Here is a 16,726-nt window from a genome sequence, read left to right as displayed (position 1 = left end):
TCAAAACAAAATGTAGCCAGCAGGCCATGTACTGTAGCCAGCAGGCCATGTACTGTAGCCAGGAGGCCATGTAGGCAGCAAAGTTCTTGATCCAGGAGGGGATTGATTGCCCCTGCTGTAACCAAAAAGCTAGTTCTTGACATCTAGCTAGGAAGTTACAAACCCAATGTATAGCTGGAGACCTGAGATAGATAGTTAACTTATAAGCAGAGGCGTAGAATGCTTTAGGGCGCCACGCTGAATTTCTTTTACGGAATTGAATATCATACCGTCGGTATTTCAAAACACCCCAGCATACGGTATATACAGTATAGCGCCCAAGCCTAGTCAGTAAGACCACGATTGACCCAAGCAGTTTCTTTGAGAACCAACTCAAATAAATCAAATGTATTTATGAAGCCCTTTTTTACAACAGCAGTTGTGCTTATACAGAAACCACAGAAAGCAAGCAATGCAGATGTAGAGGAACGGTGAATAAGAAAACTCCTTAGAAAAGGAAGGAACCTAGGAAGAAACTTAGAGAGGAACCAGGCTCTGATGGTTAGCCAGTCCTCTTCAGGCTGTGCCGGGTTGAGATTATACGAGAACTAACGATACTCAGAGGAGTTGGATAGAGCTCATACAGATCTAGGGCCAGTTATTAAACCCTTGCTTTCTGATCTGGGACCAGGCATTAAACCCTTGCTTTCTGATCTGGGACCAGGCATTAAACCCTTGCTTTCTGATCTGGGACCAGGCATCAAACCCTTGCTTTCTGATCTGGGACCAGGCATTAAACCCTTGCTTTCTGATCTGGGACCAGGCATTAACCTGTTGGGGATAGGGGGCAGTATTTGCACGGTCGGATAAAAAAACGTACCCGATTTAATCTGGTTACTACTCCTGCCCAGTAACTAGAATATGCATATAATTATTGGCTTTGGATAGAAAACACCCTAAAGTTTCTAAAACTGTTTGAATGGTGTCTGTGAGTATAACAGAACTCATATGGGAGGCAAAAACCTGAGAAGATTCCTTACAGGAAGTGGCCTGTCTGACAAGTTCTTGTTCTTCTTGGCTCTGTTTATTGAAAACTGAGGATCTTTGCTGTAACGCGACACTTCCTACGGCTCCCATAGGCTCTCAGAACCAGGGAAAAAGCTGAATGATGTAATTCCAGCCTCTGGCTGAAAAACATTAGCGCGTTTGGATGGTGGTCGATCAGAGGGCCATCAGACTGAGGCTCGTGCACGAGGGGATCCCATGCTTTTATTTTCTCTCTCTTTGAACGTAAACACGCTTTGCTGGTCGGAATATTATCGCTTTTTTACGAGAAAAATGGCATAAAAATTGATTTTAAACAGCGGTTGACATGCTTCGAAGTACGGTAATGGAATATTTAGACATTTTTTGTCACGAAATGCGTCGTGCTCGTCACCCTTATTTACCATTCGGATAGTGTCTTGAACGCACGAACAAAATAGAGGATATTTGAACATAACTATGGATTATTTGGGACCAAACCAACATTTGTTATTGAAGTAGAAGTCCTGGGAGTGCATTCTGACGAAGAACACCAAAGGTAATAACATTTTTCTTATAGTAAATCTGACTTTGGTGAGTGCTAAACTTGCTGGGTGTCTAAATAGCTAGCCCTGTGATGCCGGGCTATCTACTTAGAATATTGCAAAATATGCTTTCACCGAAAAGCTATTTTAAAATCGGACATAGCGAGTGCATAGAGGAGTTCTGTATCTATAATTCTTAAAATAATTGTTATGCTTTTTGTGAACGTTTATCGTGAGTAATTTAGTACATTTTTAGTAAATTCACCAGAAGTTTGTGGGGGGTATGCTAGTTCTGAACGTCACATGCTAATGTAAAAAGCTGGTTTTTGATATAAATATGCACTTGATTGAACAAAATATGCATGTATTGTATAACATAATGTCCTAGGTGTGTCATCTGATGAAGATCATCAAAGGTTAGTGCTGCATTTAGCTGTGGTTTTGTTTTTTGTGACATTATATGCTAGCTTGAAAAATGGGTGTCTGATTATTTCTGGCTGGGTACTCTGCTGACATAATCTAATGTTTTGCTTTCGTTGTAAAGCCTTTTTGAAATCGGACAGTGTGGTTAGATTAACGAGAGTCTTGTCTTTAAAATGGTTTAAAATAGTCATATGTTTGAGAAATTGAAGTAATAGCATTTCTAAAGTATTTGAATAACGCGCCACAGGATTCCACTGGCTGTTACGTAGGGGGGGCGATTTCGTCCCGCCAACCCTAGAGAGGTTAAACCCTTGCTTTCTGATCTGGGACCAGGCATTAAACCCTTGCTTTCTGATCTGGGACCAGGCATTAAACCCTTGCTTTCTGATCTGGGACCAGGCATTAAACCCTTGCTTTCTGATCTGGGACCAGGCATTAAACCCTTGCTTTCTGATCTGGGACCAGGCATTAAACGCTTGCTTTCTGATCTGGGACCAGGCATTAAACCCTTGCTTTCTGATCTGGGACCAGGCATTAAACCCTTGCTTTCTGCCCTGATGAAGCAAAAGATGACTGTGTTAAACAGAATGCACTGACCTGGACAGTTTGAGCTGTGTGAGCTGTACGTCCATGTGATCAATGACAGCAGGAAGTGGACATCCCTCCACAGCAAGTAGAGAGAAGCTGTTCCCCACCGTGATGAGCCCCAGGTCCACCTCCAGTGCATTGTATGAAGTGGAGGACTGGGGGATGATGATGAGAGGAGCCTTCAGCCTGATGTCCATGGAGAGACGGAAGCTCTTCTGGGCAAAGTCTCTGATGCTGGAGGCTGCCTTCTCTGCTGCCTGGGCCGTGGCCACACTCAACGCGTCTTTGGCTGTCTGAAAGTTGTTGGTGAAATTCTAAGAGAAGGAAAACATGGATGAGTGAAGTTCTTTAGCGGAAAGGGCTCAGAAAGGAATGGAGCGGGCATCAAAGCGGAGACCAGGCTAGGACAGCTAAACTTCCAGGAAACTTCTCATGTTTTTTCAGAAAGTTAGGAGGGTTCCTGAAATCAGTAAGGCATCCCTTCACTGGGAATCATCCAACCAGGATTTCTGAAAAAACCCAGGAACTGAAGAAAAAGAGTCTCTGCATATTTAAATACAAAGAACGGTTTTAAATACTCAAGACCGTTGTCAGAGATTTCTCCAGTACCAACGTTGAGACTCACCAGCAAAGACATGACAAACTTGTGGAGGTAGACGACTTGGACGCAGCCCACGTTGAGCTGGACGTTCCCGTCTGTCTTGGAGGTGTCTGCGTAACCGGCTCCCTCTGTAGCCTTGGGGGTCAGACTCATACTGAAACTAAACACCTCGTCTCCTACGATAGAGATGGCCTGCAACGGGAGAACCAAACGTTAGCAGGTAAACTCAACTGCAATTATTTCACGGGGTTGAATGATATACAGCCACATCTCCCCTCTATCACTGAAATCTTTCATGGTTTTACTTTGTGACTTTACCTTTTTGTGATTACTTTTTGGATCGACATTAATGACGATGAAATCCCGAAGGCGGGCAGAGATGTGGGTTTGGGGCCCTTGCATCAGGAGAGATCCATTGAAACCTGTACAACAAGATAAAATGTTGATCGGATGCTAACATCATTTCAGAAAAGGTTAACAGTAAACCACACAAGCACAAGACACTTAAACAACCCCCCAAAAAATGTTTTGTTGACTTTCATCATATACAAACCTTGGCTGAAATCCCTTACAAAAGCCCTAGACGATAATCAAATGAAAGTGTAGCTGTATAAAGACAACATTGTGTAGCCTATGAGTTCTGTACGGACCCTGAGGTTCTGTCTATATCAGCACCTTGTATCTTGATGTCAGCCATGTTGCAGTTCTGATCACATACTAGGACGTTGAACGCCCCCAGCCGCATCATCACCTTCAGGTCGATGACGTCACCGTCCGACGGAGAACCTAGAGCCGCTGTCATGGAAACGGGCACAAAGTCACATGATGATTTCAACGTTTGGTTGACCAACCAAAAGAGACATGTAAGATAGTCCCTTAGGTCTTAGGAATCTGTTATATGTAATGAATGGTATGTTTTTATTACTAACACGTGAAAACCAATACAACAAATATATATATATATATATAAAACAGAATCTGTTACATCTGTCATTTTAATATGTATCCATTCATGTATTTCAGATGACCAAAAAAGGCCATGTAAGGAAGTCAAGGGCTTTATAATGTATATTATAATAGGCTAAAACTGCTGAGCTGCAGGAGGGCCTACTCCTACCATTTTACACCAATTGTCATTTTAGACTCAAAAGAAGCACAGTTACATGGTACTGCTCCTTTCTGCTGGGTTTTTACCATTTTTACTTTGTCACATGGGCCGAATACAACAGGTGTAGACCTTACCGTGAAATGCTTACTTACAAGACCTTAACCAACAACGCAGTTCAAGAAATAGAGTTAAGAAAATATTTACTAAATAAACTAAAGTAAAAAATAATAGAAAGGTAAAATAACGAGGCTATATACAGGGGGGTACCAGTATCGAGTCAGTGTGTGGGGGTACAGGTTAGAGGTCATTTGTACATGTAGGTAGGGGTAAAGTGACTATGCATAGATAATAAACAGCGAGTAGCAGCAGGGTAAAAACAAAATGGGGGGGGGGGGAGTCAATGTAAATAGTGCGGGTGGCCATTTGACTAATTGTTCAGCAGTCTTATGGCTTGGTGGTAGAAGTTGTTAAGGAGCCTATTGGTCCTAGACTTGGCGCTCCGATACCGCTTGCTGTGCGGTAGCAGAGAGAACAGTCTATGACTTGGGTGACTGGAGTCTGACAATTCTTTGGCCTTTCCTCTGACACCGCCTATTATATAGGCACTGGATGGCAGGAAGCTTGGCCCCAGTGATGTACTGGGCCGTACGCACCTTATGGTTGGATGCCGAGCAGTTGCCATACCAGGCGGTGATGCAACCGGTCAGGATGCTCTCAATGGCGCAGCTGTAGAAGCTTTTGAGGATCTGGGGACCCATGCCAAATATTTTCAGTCTCCTGAGGATAAAAAGTGTTGTCGTGCCCTCTTCACGACTGTCTTGGTGTGTTTGGACAATGATAGTTTGTTGGTGATGTGGACACCAAGGAACTTGAAACTCTTGACCCGCTCCACTACAGCCCCATCGATGTTAATGGGCGCCTGTTCGGTCCTCCTTTTCCTGTAGTCCACGATCAGCTCCTTTGTCTTGCTCACGTTGAGGGAGAGGTTGTTGTTCTGGCCACCACACTGCCAGGTCTCAGACCTCCTCCCTATTGGCTGTCTCATCTTTGTTGGTGATCAGGCCTAACGACTGTTGTGTCATTAGCAAACTTAATGATGATGCTGGAGTCGTGTTTAGCCACACAGTCGTGGGTGAATAGGGAGTACAGGAGGGGACTAAGCACGCACCCCTGAGGGGCCCCAGTGTTGAGGATCAGCGTGGCAGATGTGTTGTTGCCTACCCTCACCAACTGGGGATTCTATGGCAATCAACAGTCCACTTGGAGTGGTCCACTGGCCTTCATTTAACCAGGTCACCAGATTGACCTGCTGACACAGCTCGATGATCCCTATCCGAGGTGTGTATGCAGATGCTGAGTGTGAGTGGGCAATGTTTTTGCAGGATGTGTGTGTTTACTTGACATGGCTAAGAGGGCTCTAATCTCATCTACTAACCACTGCTCTGTTTTTCATTTGTTTATGGGGCGAGATCAAGTTTACAGGATGCAGGGTGGAGGTAGGGTATGTATGTATGTACAGTGCATTCAGAAAGTATTCAGACCAATTAACTTTTTACACATTTTGTTATGTTACAGCCTCATTCTAAAATGGATTAAATACATTAATCTACACACAATACCCCATAATGACAAACTAAAAAACAGAAATAACTTATTTACATAAGTATTCAGACCCTTTGCTATGAGACTCGAATTTGAGCTCAGGTGCATCCTGTTTCCATTGATCATCCTTGAGATGTTTCTACAACTTGATTGGAGTCCACCTGTGGTAAATTCAATTGATTGGACATGATTTGGAAAGGCACACACCTGTCTATATAAGGTCCTACAGTTGACAGTGCATGTCAGAGCAAAAACCAATCCATGAGGTCAAAGGAATTGTCCGTAGAGCTCTGACAGGATTCTGTCGAGGCACAGATCTGGGGAAGGGTACCAAAACATTTCTGCAGCATTGAAGGTCCCCAAGAACACAGTAGACTCCATCATTCTTAAATGGAAGACATTTGGAACCACCAAGTCTCTTCCTAGAGCTGGCCGCCCAGTGGAGAAGGGCCTTGGTCAGGGAGGTGACCAAGAACCCGATGGTCACTGACAGAGCTCTAGAGTTACTCTGTGGAGATGGGAGAACATTTCAGAAGGACAACCATCTCTGCAGCACTCCACCAATCAGGCCTTTATGTTAGAGTGGCCAGACGGAAGCCACACCTCAGTAAAAGGCACATGACAGCCCGCTTGGAGTTTGCCGAAAGGCACCTAAAGGACAGACCATGAGAAACAAGATTCTCTGGTCTGATGAAACCAAGATTGAACTCTTTGACCTGAATGCCAAGCGTCACATCTGGAGGAAACCTGGCACCATCCCTACGCTGAAGCATGGTGGTGGCAGCATCATGCTGTGGGGATGTTTTTCAGTGGCAGGGACTGGGAGACTAGTCAGGATCGAGGGAAAGATGATCGGAGATCCTTGATGAAAACCCGCTCCAGAGCGCTCAGGACCTCAGACTGGGGTGAAGGTTCACCATCCAACAGGACAATGACCCTAAGCACACAGCCAAGACAACGCAGGAGTGGCTTCGGGACAAGTCTCTGAATGTCCTTGAGCGGCCTAGCCAGAGCCCAGACTTTAACCTGATCGAACATCTCTGGAGAGACCTGAAAATAGCGGTGCAGCAAAGCTCCCCATCCAACCTGACAGAGCTTGAGAGGATCTGCAGAGAATGGGAGAAACTCCCCAAATACAGGTGTGCCAAGCTTGTAGCGTTATACCCAAGAAGACTCGAGGCTGTAATCGCTGCCAAAGGTGCTTCAACAAAGTACTGAGTAAAGGGTCTGAATACTTATGTAAATGTGATATTTCCGTTTTTTATTTGTAATATATTCGAAAACATTTCTAAAAACCTGTTTTTGCTTTATCATTATGGGGTATTGTGTGTAGATTGATGAGGGAAAAAAACAATTTAATCAATTTTTGAATAACGTAACAAAATGTGGAAAAAGTCAAGATGTCTGAATACTTTCTGAATGTACTGTATGTACACGGTGTGTTCATGATGTTTATAAAGGGCTGTCTCTGTGATGCACGTCTGTAGTGTTTACACTACTGTATGAGGTGTGTAGAGTGTATAAAGCAGACTGATCACTAGAAATAGACGCCGATCCTGGACGTTTGAAAAGGTCCCCAGAACATCGGTACTCAACCAATTCTAAACAATAACCCAGTACTGGCAATGAACTGGTGTTGCTAGGAGCGTCGGTACGTCTTCCTCAACACTCAACCAATTCTAAACAATAACCCAGTACTGGCAATGAACTGGTGTTGCTAGGAGCGTCGGTACGTCTTCCTCAACACTCAACCAATTCTAAACAATAACCCAGTACTGGCAATGAACTGGTGTTGCTAGGAGCGTCGGTACGTCTTCCTCAACACTCAACCAATTCTAAACAATAACCCAGTACTGGCAATGAACTGGTGTTGCTAGGAGCGTCGGTACGTCTTCCTCAACACTCAACCAATTCTAAACAATAACCCAGTACTGACAGTGAACTGGTGATGTTAGGAGCGTCGGTACGTCTTCCTCAACACTCAACCAATTCTAAACAATAACCCAGTACTGGCGGTGAACTGGTGATGTTAGGAGCGTCTGTACATGTCTTCCTCAACACTCAACCAATACTGGCAGTGAACTGGTGTTGCTAGGAGACGGATCCCGCTGCTTAGACCGCTGTGCAACTACCCAGTTCACAACGCTCTAGCATCACCAGAATACTTGATGGTAATAACGCGGACCTTTTCCCCCTGACCATAGCACTAACCTTAACCACTCAGAATGAATACCTAACCTTAACTCTTTTGAGTTGATTCTGTTTGAACAGAAAAGGGGAAAACGATGAGATCTGGCTGGTATAAAGTGTGTCTACTGACTTGATGAAGAAAGGCCCTCCTCTTCTTGGCCTTGTGACCAGTTTCCTTCTAAGATGAGTGCAGGCTGTTGAGTGTGTATATGCTCATAGTGTGTGTCCATCCGTCTGTATGTTTGTGTGTGTGTGTAAATCTGTACAGTGTGTGTCGTATCCTTGTGTAAAGTATATTGTGTGTTTACTTGACTTGGCGGAGATGGCCCTGCTGCTCTCCTCAGACTTCTGCTTAGGCTCCTCTGGTGAAGGGGGCAGGCTGCCGGAGGACAGGGCTGAAGACAGGAAGTCTATGGTTGAGAGGAGAGCCTCCGTATGAAGCAGTAGATCCAGGGAGGTGAAGGTTACCTACAGGAGGGGGAGATGGAGAGAGAGATGGAGCGAGAGAGAGAGAGATGGAGAGAGAGAGAGAGAGAGAGAGAGATGGAGAGAGATATGAGAGAGAGAGAAATGGAGAGAGAGAGAGAGATGGAGAGAGAGAGGGAGAGAGATGGAGAGAGAGATGAGAGAGAGAGAGAAATGGAGAGAGAGAGAGAGAGATGAGAGAGAGAAATGGAGAGAGAGATGGAGAGAGAGATGAGAGAGAGAGAAATGGAGAGAGAGAGAGAGAGATGAGAGAGAGATGGAGAAAGAGATGAGAGAGAGAGAGAAATGGAGAGAGAGAGAGATGAGAGAGAGAAATGGAGAGAGAGAGAGAAATGGAGAGAGAGAGAGATGGAGAGAGAGAGAGAGATGGAGAGAGAGAGAGAGAGAGAGAGAGAGAGAGAGAGATGGAGAGAGAGAGGGAGAGAGAGATGGAGAGAGAGATGGAGAGAGAGAGGGAGAGAGAGATGGAGAGAGAGAGAGAGAAGAGAGAGAGAGACACTTAACCAAGTCACATGGACTGTGACGATCAGACGGTAAAGATGTCGGCAGGCTTCACAGACCTCTCAGATCCCCATTCAACAACCATCAGGCTACATTAGCACGGCCGCTGAATTTAGAAACGTACAAGTGAAGGCATAATGTTGTATTTAACATAGACACATATCAGAACCTTTCCCAGCATTACAACTAGTTAATGCTAGTTTAAAAACAACTGGTTGGAGTCTGGTTGAAATGATGTCATTTTAATTTTGCCCGCTTGGTTGTATGGGACCGTTTAGATATCATTACTTACATTGATCATCTGCTCAGTATTCTTGTGAACAGTGGCAAAGTTTGGCCTATTTCTGTCAGCCTGAGAAGAAAGAAAACATCAAATCAATTAGCAGTCATTTAGGGGTAATGGAAACAAATCAATTAGCAGTCATTTAGGGGTAATGGAAACAAATCAATTAGCAGTCATTTAGGGGTAGTGGAAACAAATCAATTAGCAGTCATTTAGGGGTAATGGAAACAAATCAAATAGCAGTCATTTAGGGGTAGTGGGAACAAATCAATTAGCAGTCATTTAGGGGGTAATGGAAACAAATCAATTAGCAGTCATTTAGGGGTAATGGAAACAAATCAATTAGCAGTCATTTAGGGGTAGTGGGAACAAATCAATTAGCAGTCATTTAGGGGTAGTGGAAACAAATCAATTAGCAGTCATTTAGGGGTAATGGAAACAAATCAAATAGCAGTCATTTAGGGGTAGTGGGAACACAATGAAAACCCAAAATCGATCACTATCACAAAACATTAGCAGTTGTTTAAATGCTCAAAATAACACAATGTAGACTTTGACTAGGCCTCCTCATGTTCCTTAGAGATACTGCTATGACTAGGCCTCCTCATGTTCCTTAGAGATACTGCTTTGACTAGGCCTCCTCATGTTCCTTAGAGATACTGCTTTGACTAGACCTCCTCATGTTCCTTAGAGATACTGCTTTGACTAGGCCTCCTCATGTTCCTTAGAGATACTGCTTTGACTAGGCCTCCTCATGTTCCTTAGAGATACTGCTTTGACTAGACCTCCTCATGTTCCTTAGAGATACTGCTTTGACTAGACCTCCTCATGTTCCTTAGAGATACTGCTTTGACTAGACCTCTTCATGTTCCTTAGAGATACTGCTTTGACTAGACCTCCTCATGTTCCTTAGAGATACTGCTTTGACTAGACCTCCTCATGTTCCTTAGAGATACTGCTTTGACTAGGCCTCCTCATGTTCCTTAGAGATACTGCTTTGACTAGGCCTCCTCATGTTCCTTAGAGATACTGCTTTGACTAGACCTCCTCATGTTCCTTAGAGATACTGCTTTGACTAGGCCTCCTCATGTTCCTTAGAGATACTGCTTTGACTACGCCTCCTCATGTTCCTTAGAGATACTGCTTTGACTAGACCTCCTCATGTTCCTTAGAGATACTGCTTTGACTAGGCCTCCTCATGTTCCTTAGAGATACTGCTTTGTTAACTAGGACCACTGCCTCTGACAACCAATAATTTGGGAAGATCATATCAACACATAAATCTCACTAAGAAACCACTGATGATCATGTTGTCAGGCTTGACGCCAGGCACCACCAAGTCTGGACTGGGCCCTAGGCCATGTCAGAAATGGAACCCTACTCCTATATAGTGTACTACTTGTGACAAGGGCCGGCATAGGGCTCTGGTTAAAAGTAGTGCACTGTATAGGGAATATGGTGCCATTTTGGACACAGCCCAGGTCTGGAGAGTGCCCTGGTCTATTGTGTTGATAATGACAGAGACAGAGACAGACAGTGATAATGTAATGCTGCCTTGTACAGCATCTCTAAAATGAGATTGAGGTACGAGGTTGAAGATGACATCTCTGGGTTGTATTGACACCAGAGCCTGCTGCCTGGCACAGAAAACATGTCCACAGAGAGAGGACATATGGCTGGGGGTTTCTGAACAGCTATAATTACTGTATCCTTCATATAACTACAGTACAATGACCATGGGGATTCTGGGAAAGCGCCTCTTTGTATTTCGAAGAATTCATATCTGAATTTCCTATTTTAGGAAAGGCTCATAAAAGGAGTTTAATTAGGTATTTAATAACTTAACGACATCACTGCTTTATTTTCCAAAGTGATAAAATAATTCCAGAACTGTAGGGGGAAAACAAGCTCTGCATAGAGTCTGTATCGACTTGGTGTTTGCTGTTATACAAGGCTTTAATAATAATAACAATAATAAGACTCCATAAGAATAATACATAAAAGCAATAATGTTTGTCCCATGTTTTGTGTTGCTGCCATGTTGTGTTGCTACCATGTTGTTGTCATGTTGTGTTGCTACCATGTTGTTGTCATGTTGTGTTTCTACCATGTTGTTGTCATGTTGTGTTGCTACCATGCTGTGTTGTCATGTGTTGCTGCCATGCTATGTTGTTGTCTTCGGTCTCTCTTTATGTAGTGTTGTGTTGTCTCTCTTGTTGTGATGTGTGTTTTGTCCTATATTTATGTTTTCTTTCTTTCTTTCTTTTTAATCCCAGGCCCCCGTCCCGCAGGAGGCCTTTTGCCTTTTGGTAGGCCGTCATTGTAAATAAGAATTTGTTCTTAACTGACTTGCCTAGTTAAATAAAGGTTAAATAAAATAAAAAATAAAGTGTTTTTTATTCTGTTGAGTTAGTGAGGACTTTAGCAAGAACTCTCAATCTTTATACAGCCAATGAACACACAGAGCACAAGGTCAAATCAAGAACACTAAGTACTATAGACCGGGCTAAAGGTATAGACTGGGCTAGAGGTATAGACCGGGCTAGAGGTATAGACCGGGCTAGAGGTATAGACCGGGCTAGAGGTATAGACTGGGCTAGAGGTATAGACTGGGCTAGAGGTATAGACCGGCCTAGAGGTATAGACCGGGCTAGAGGTATAGACCTGGCTAGAGGTATAGACCGGGCTAGAGGTATAGACCGGGCTAGAGGTATAGACCGGCCTAGAGGTATAGACCGGGCTAGAGGTATAGACCGGGCTAGAGGTATAGACCGGGCTAGAGGTATAGACCGGGCTAGAGGTATAGACCGCGCTAGAGGTATAGACCTGGCTAGAGGTATAGACCTGGCTAGAGGTATAGACCTGGCTAGAGGTATAGACCTGGCTAGAGGTATAGACCTGGCTAGAGGTATAGACCGGGCTAGAGGTATAGACCGGGCTAGAGGTATAGACCGGGCTAGAGGTATAGACTGGGATAGAGGTATAGACTGCGCTAGAGGTATAGACCGGGCTAGAGGTATAGACCGGGCTAGAGGTATAGACCTGGCTAGAGGTATAGACCTGGCTAGAGGTATAGACCTGGCTAGAGGTATAGACCTGGCTAGAGGTATAGACCGGGCTAGAGGTATAGACCGGGCTAGAGGTATAGACTGGGCTAGAGGTATAGACCGGGCTAGAGGTATAGACCTGGCTAGAGGTATAGACCGGGCTAGAGGTATAGACTGGGATAGAGGTATAGACCTGGCTAGAGGTATAGACCGGGCTAGAGGTATAGACCTGGCTAGAGGTATAGACTGCGCTAGAGGTATAGACCGGGCTAGAGGTATAGACCGGGCTAAAGGTATAGACTGCGCTAGAGGTATAGACCTGGCTAGAGGTATAGACCGGGCTAGAGGTATAGACCGGGCTAGAGGTATAGACCTGGCTAGAGGTATAGACCTGGCTAGAGGTATAGACCTGGCTAGAGGTATAGACTGCGCTAGAGGTATAGACCTGGCTAGAGGTATAGACCGGCCTAGAGGTATAGACCGGGCTAGAGGTATAGACCTGGCTAGAGGTATAGACCGGGCTAGAGGTATAGACCGGGCTAGAGGTATAGACCTGGCTAGAGGTATAGACCGGGCTAGAGGTATAGACCGGGCTAGAGGTATAGACCGGGCTAGAGGTATAGACCGCGCTAGAGGTATAGACCGGGCTAGAGGTATAGACCGGGATAGAGGTATAGACTGCGCTAGAGGTATAGACCTGGCTAGAGGTATAGACCGGGATAGAGGTATAGACTGCGCAAGAGGTATAGACCGGGATAGAGGTATAGACTGTGCTAGAGGTATAGACTGCGCTAGAGGTATAGACCGGGCTAGAGGTATAGACCGGGCTAGAGGTATAGACTGTACTAGAGGTATAGACCGGGCTAGAGGTATAGACCGGGCTAGAACGGGCTAGAGGTGTAGACCGGGCTAGAGGTATAGACCGGGCTAGAGGTATAGACCTGGCTAGAGGTATAGACCGGGCTAGAGGTATAGACCGGGCTAGAGGTATAGACCGGGCTAGAGGTATAGACCGCGCTAGAGGTATAGACCGGGCTAGAGGTATAGACCGGGATAGAGGTATAGACTGCGCTAGAGGTATAGACCTGGCTAGAGGTATAGACCGGGATAGAGGTATAGACTGCGCAAGAGGTATAGACCGGGATAGAGGTATAGACTGTGCTAGAGGTATAGACTGCGCTAGAGGTATAGACCGGGCTAGAGGTATAGACCGGGATAGAGGTATAGACTGTACTAGAGGTATAGACCGGGCTAGAGGTATAGACCGGGCTAGAACGGGCTAGAGGTGTAGACCGGGCTAGAGGTATAGACCGGGCTAGAGGTATAGACCGGGCTAGAGGTATAGACTGGGCTAGAGGTATAGACCGGGCTAGAGGTATAGACCGAGCTAGAGGTATAGACTGGGCTAGAGGTATAGACCGGGCTAGAGGTATAGACCGGCCTAGAGGTATAGACCGGGCTAGAGGTATAGACTGCGCTAGAGGTATAGACCGGGCTAGAGGTATAGACCGGCCTAGAGGTATAGACCGGGCTAGAGGTATAGACTGCGCTAGAGGTATAGACTGCGCTAGAGGTATAGACCGGGCTAGAGGTATAGACCGGGCTAGAGGTATAGACCGGGCTAGAGGTATAGACTGGGCTAGAGGTACAGACTGGGCTAACGGGCTGTGCTAGAGGTATAGACCGGGCTAGAGGTATAGACTGCACTAGAGGTATAGACCGGGCTGGAGGTATAGACCGGGCTAGAGGTATAAACCGGGCTAGAGGTATAAACCGGGCTAGAGGTATAGACCGGGCTAGAGGTATAGACCGGGCTAGAGGTATAGACCGGGCTAGAGGTATAAACCGGGATAGAGGTATAGACCAGCATCCCTGTGGAACGCTGTTCGACACCTTGGTGAGCCCATGCCTCAAATAATTGAGGCTGTTCTGAGGGAGAAAGGGGTTGCAACTCAATATTAGGAAGGTGCACATTCAGTGTAGAACAAAATCAGTAGATATGTTCCCACCTTGAAGTATTCCACTTTGAGAAGGTCAGCACCTGACTCCACAGAGGAACTGATCAGACACAGTGGTTCACCGTTGGAATCTATAAAACAGTCAAATGAAAATCAATGGCATTCTGATTCACCAACTAGAACACTGGGATGGATTGTATTGCTAACAGGAATGTCAGACCAGTTTAAATCCTGGTAACTATTGTATTCCTAACAGGAACGTCAGACCAGTTTAAATCATGGTAACTATTGTATTCCTAACAGGAATGTCAGACCAGTTTAAATCCTGGTAACTATTGTATTCCTAACAGGAACGTCAGACCAGTTTAAATCATGGTAACTATTGTATTCCTAACAGGAACGTCAGACCAGTTTAAATCCTGGTAACTATTGTATTCCTAACAGGAACGTCAGACCAGTTTAAATCCTGGTAACTATTGTATTCCTAACAGGAACGTCAGACCAGTTTAAATCCTGGTAACTATTGTATTCCTAACAGGAATGTCAGACCAGTTTAAATCCTGGTAACTATTGTATTCCTAACAGGAACGTCAGACCAGTTTAAATCCTGGTAACTATTGTATTCCTAACAGGAACGTCAGACCAGTTTAAATCCTGGTAACTATTGTATTCCTAACAGGAACGTCAGACCAGTTTAAATCATGGTAACTATTGTATTCCTAACAGGAACGTCAGACCAGTTTAAATCATGGTAACTATTGTATTCCTAATAGGAACGTCAGACCAGTTTAAATCCTGGTAACTATTGTATTCCTAACAGGAACGTCAGACCAGTTTAAATCCTAGTAACTATTGTATTCCTAACAGGAACGTCAGACCAGTTTAAATCCTGGTAACTATTGTATTCCTAACAGGAACGTCAGACCAGTTTAAATCCCGGTAACTATTGTATTCCTAACAGGAACGTCAGACCAGTTTAAATCATGGTAACTATTGTATTCCTAACAGGAACGTCAGACCAGTTTAAATCCTGGTAACTATTGTATTCCTAACAGGAACGTCAGACCAGTTTAAATCCTGGTAACTATTGTATTCCTAACAGGAACGTCAGACCAGTTTAAATCCTGGTAACTATTGTATTCCTAATAGGAACGTCAGACCAGTTTAAATCCTGGTAACTATTGTATTCCTAACAGGAACGTCAGACCAGTTTAAATCCTGGTAACTATTGTATTCCTAACAGGAACGTCAGACCAGTTTAAATCCTGGTAACTATTGTATTCCTAACAGGAATGTCAGACCAGTTTAAATCCTGGTAACTATTGTATTCCTAACAGGAACGTCAGACCAGTTTAAATCCTGGTAACTATTGTATTCCTAACAGGAACGTCAGACCAGTTTAAATCCTGGTAACTATTGTATTCCTAACAGGAACGTCAGACCAGTTTAAATCCTGGTAACTATTGTATTCCTAATAGGAACGTCAGACCAGTTTAAATCCTGGTAACTATTGTATTCCTAACAGGAATGTCAGACCAGTTTAAATCCTGGTAACTATTGTATTCCTAACAGGAATGTCAGACCAGTTTAAATCCTGGTAACTATTATATTCCTAACAGGAATGTCAGACCAGTTTAAATCATGGTAACTATGGTTGTGGGCCACCATGTCATATGAACGATCATATTCAACATGATAAAGTTTAACCTACACAACATGACACCTCGACAGGCTAAAGCCACCGACCTGAGAACTCCAGGCACTTCATAGAGATTTTCTTGATGTACGTTGTGGCCACCATGTCATACTTCCTGACATTGGTGTGGATGCCCAGCTGGGCTACGTGGAGAACCAGGAACGGACTCTCCTTCTGATCTGACCTGGACTTCTTCAGCTTCAGAACCACCTGATGGAGAAATACAACCATATTTAGTCTGCCTTTATTTAACCAGGTTAGTTAGTTAACAACACATTCTCTTTTTCAATAATGACCTGACCAGATCTTGGTAATAAACGATGAAGGAGAAGTGAGACATAGAAGGAGTAAAGTTGGATGGATATGAGAGTGACTAGTTTTCAACGAGTGATGGAAAATAGACACTGTAAACTTGTTTAAACCGCATCAACTTCCAACTGTACAAAGAGCCATTTTATTTCCCTTGGTGCTTCGGTACGGTACTAAAGTTACAGCATATGGACCACTGTGTATATTAGCCAGCTAATAAAAGCACAACGGACCACTGTGTATATTAGCCAGCTAATAAAAGCACAACGGACCACTGTGTATATTAGCCAGCTAATAAAAGCACAACGGACCACTGTGTTAATTAGCCAGCTAATAAAAGCACAACGGACCACTGTGTATATTAGCCAGCTAATAAAAGCATAACGG

General features: G+C 44.4%; 1 protein-coding gene across 2 annotated transcripts in view; it reads right to left on the bottom strand.

The window, feature by feature from the left end:
• Positions 1-16,726, bottom strand: part of LOC115203560 (vacuolar protein sorting-associated protein 13C) — a 248,732-nt gene that overhangs the window by 104,068 nt on the left and 127,938 nt on the right. For both annotated transcript variants that reach the window (XM_029768341.1, XM_029768340.1), the window contains exons 37-44: positions 16,081-16,240; positions 14,386-14,465; positions 9,339-9,398; positions 8,368-8,527; positions 3,835-3,954; positions 3,478-3,581; positions 3,184-3,351; positions 2,568-2,872 (exon numbers count right to left, since the gene is read on the bottom strand). In XM_029768341.1, the coding sequence (XP_029624201.1) occupies positions 2,568-2,872; positions 3,184-3,351; positions 3,478-3,581; positions 3,835-3,954; positions 8,368-8,527; positions 9,339-9,398; positions 14,386-14,465; positions 16,081-16,240 (1,157 nt within the window). The remainder of the gene's footprint in view (positions 1-2,567; positions 2,873-3,183; positions 3,352-3,477; positions 3,582-3,834; positions 3,955-8,367; positions 8,528-9,338; positions 9,399-14,385; positions 14,466-16,080; positions 16,241-16,726) is intronic.

This window comes from Salmo trutta, chromosome 12 (genome assembly GCF_901001165.1).
Source record: "Salmo trutta chromosome 12, fSalTru1.1, whole genome shotgun sequence".
NCBI classification, from domain to species: Eukaryota; Metazoa; Chordata; class Actinopteri; order Salmoniformes; family Salmonidae; genus Salmo; species Salmo trutta.
Note: the sequence above shows the minus strand (reverse complement) of the source record. Positions and strands in the feature narration are given on the sequence as shown.